We start from the raw sequence: 3,074 nt of genomic DNA, 5'->3' as shown, positions 1-3,074 counted from the left end.
TCCAGTTATATCATCACTAACTCCTTCCTCCAGTTATATCATCACTAACTCCTTCCTCCAGTTATATCATCACTAACTCCTTCCTCCAGTTATTTCATCACTAACTCCTTCCTCCAGTGTCATGCAGGCCCTCTTTAATTCGCCTCATAAACTTTGTATCTTCTGAAAGTCATCTATGGGACAGGAGTACAGTAACTACAGCTACAGTTAGCCTGCCATTACTTTCTCTGACTCTACAGCCACCACAAGCTGTTAGCCTGCCATTACTTTCTCTGACTCTACAGCCACCACAAGCTGTTAGCCTCCATTACCCCATAGCAACGGGGTTCAATGTTGTTTTGTAGCACCATGCTAATGCCATGTTTCATACTGCCATGTTGTGCTCTAATAGACTCATTCCACTAATGTTCCCCCATAGTTCATTAAGAGCCTCCAAGAACAAGCCTGGAATCTAAACTGGCACATGAGACGGAGCATAATCAGTTTGGATTCCAGGCCATCCAACAGCTGATGACTAGAAGATTCTCTCTCGTCCTTGACAGGGAGAGATGTTAATTAGTTAGTCTGACAGGAGACCAAAGCTAAGCCAAGTCCTCTGTTGCGATAGTAAGTGTCCCTTTAAATTCTAGCAGTGCACGTTTACAGGACACAGGACATGACATATTACGTCTGTATACAGTGTTGTAATCTCTATCTTGCTATCTTTCTCTCTCTCACTCTTTATCTCTTTTCTCTATATATATATGTCTGTTTATTTTTGTTTGCTTGGTTGGTTCTGACAGCGCACATTGACAGGACACAGAATGGTCTCTCTCTCTATCTTTCTCTCTCAATTCAATTTCAAGTTAAAGACTTTATTCGCATGAGAAACATATGTTAACATTGCCAAAGCAATTGAAGTAGATAAACTAAAATGAAATAAACAATACAAATTCACAGTCAACATTACACTCACAGAAGATCCAAAAGAATAGAGACGTTACAAATGTCATATTATGTATATATACAGTGTTGTAACAATGTACAAATAACTGAAGTGTAAAAGGAAAAATAAATAAGCATAAATATGGGTTGTATTTATAATGGTGTTTGTTCTTCACTGGTTGCCCTTTTCTTGTGGCAACAGGTCACAAATATTGCTGCTGTGATGGCACACTGGTAATTCACCCAGTAAATATGGAAGTTTATCAAAATTGGGTTTGTTTTCAAATTCTTTGTGGATCTGTGCAATCAGAGGAAAATATGTCTCTAACATGGTCATACATTGGACAGGAGGTAAGGAAGTGCAGCTCAGTTTCCATCTCATTTTGTGGGCAGTGTGCACACAGCCTGTCTTCTCTTGAGAGCCATGTCTGTCTACGGCGGCCTTTCTCAATAGCATGACTAACACCTGCCTCTGATTGAGAACCATATCAGGCCAAACATAGAAACGGGAAAACTAGACACACAACATAGAATGTCCACTCAGCTCACGTCCTGACCAACACTAAAACAAAGAAAACACAAAAGAACTATGGTCAGAACGTGACAGTAGGTGTGGACTCCGGCCGCAAAACCTGAACCTATAGGGGAGGGTCTGGGTGGGCATCTGTCCGCGGTGGCGGCTCTGACGCAGGACGTGGACCCCACTCCACCATAGCCTTTTTCCACTTTTTGTGTCCTCCTAGGAACGGCGACCCTCGCCACCGATCTAGGATTGGCAACCCTACTAAATGGCCTCACTGGACCGAAGGGCAGCTCAGGACCGAAGGGCAGCTCCTGGCTGGCTGACGGCTCTGGCAGCTCCTGGCTGGCTGACGGCTCAGGACAGACGGGAGACTCTAGCAGCTCTGGAGAGACGGGAGACTCTAGCAGCTCTGGAGAGACGGGAGACTCTAGCAGCTCTGGAGAGACGGGAGACTCTAGCAGCTGTGGAGAGACGGGAGACTCTAGCAGCTGTGGACAGACGGGAGACTCTAGCAGCTCTGGACAGACGGGAGACTCTAGCAGCTCTGGACAGACGGGAGACTCTAGCAGCTCTGGAGAGGAGGAAGGCTCTAGCAGCGCTGGACAGGCGGGAGCACCTGTAGACAAAGGACAGAGAGACAGCCTGGTGCGGGGGGCTGCCACCGGAGGGCTGGTGCGTGGAGGTGGCACTGGATGGACCGGACCGTGAAGGCGTACTGGAGATCTTGAGAGCAGGGCTGGCACCATCGGCCCTGGCTGGAATCTTCACGCCCGGCAGATGTGGGGAGCTGGAATGTAGCACACCGGGCTAAGCACGCGTACTAGGGACACCGTGCGTTCCACAGCATAACACGGTGCCTGACCAGTACAACGCCCGTCACGGTTAGCACTGCTAGGAGCACTGTAGCGCTGAGCTGACACAGGACGTGCAGGGCTAGGGAGGTGCACAGGAGGCCTGGTGCGTGAGGCTGGCACAGTCTTCACCAGAAGACTAGCACGCACCTCAGGATGAGTATGGACCCAGGTGCCATCAAATCCCTGACATGCTCCGTCGGGCGAATGTTGTGCCTCATGCACCAACACAGCACCTCCCTCATAACTCTCTCCTCCAATTTCCCCATTAACTCCTTCACTGTCTCTGCTTCGCTCACCTCCAACACTGCCCTGACCGGCTCTGGTTCCTTTCTGCCACACTCTCCATGTTCCCCCCCCCAAGACATTTTTGGGGCTGTCTCTCGGGCTTCCAGCCGCTCTGCCGTGCCAGCTCCTCATAATGCCGCCTCTCTGCTTTCGCTGCCTCCAGCTCTGCTTTGGGGCGGCGATATTCCCCTGGCTCTGCCCAGGGTCCTTTTTCGTCCAACTCGTCCTCCCATGTCCATGAGTCTTGTGATGCTGGCTGCTGCTGCCGCTGCTGCCCGTTACCACACCGCTTGGTCCTTGGTTGGTGGGTGGTTCTGTAACGGCTTTCTTCTGTGGACGAAGGAGAGGACCAAAGCGCAGTGTGGTTAGTGTTCATCATGTTTAATAAAGACCATAAACGTGAACACTACAAAATACAAAACAACAAATGTGAAAAAACCGAAACAGTTCTGTCTGGTGCAGACACACGAAGACAGAAGACAACCACC

The 3,074-nt window shown here is 49.3% G+C and overlaps 1 protein-coding gene across 1 annotated transcript in view; it reads right to left on the bottom strand.

The window, feature by feature from the left end:
• Window positions 1-838: 838 nt before the first annotated feature.
• Window positions 839-3,074, bottom strand: part of LOC135568451 (uncharacterized) — a 16,831-nt gene continuing 14,595 nt past the window's right edge. The window contains exon 2 of the mRNA XM_065015231.1: window positions 839-2,916. Within this exon, the coding sequence (XP_064871303.1) occupies window positions 1,465-2,193 (729 nt within the window). The 5' untranslated portion in view covers window positions 2,194-2,916 and the 3' untranslated portion in view covers window positions 839-1,464. The remainder of the gene's footprint in view (window positions 2,917-3,074) is intronic.

Source organism: Oncorhynchus nerka, unplaced genomic scaffold, assembly GCF_034236695.1.
Source record: "Oncorhynchus nerka isolate Pitt River unplaced genomic scaffold, Oner_Uvic_2.0 unplaced_scaffold_1588, whole genome shotgun sequence".
Lineage (NCBI taxonomy): Eukaryota > Metazoa > Chordata > Actinopteri > Salmoniformes > Salmonidae > Oncorhynchus > Oncorhynchus nerka.
This window is presented reverse-complemented; position numbering and strand designations above follow the sequence as displayed.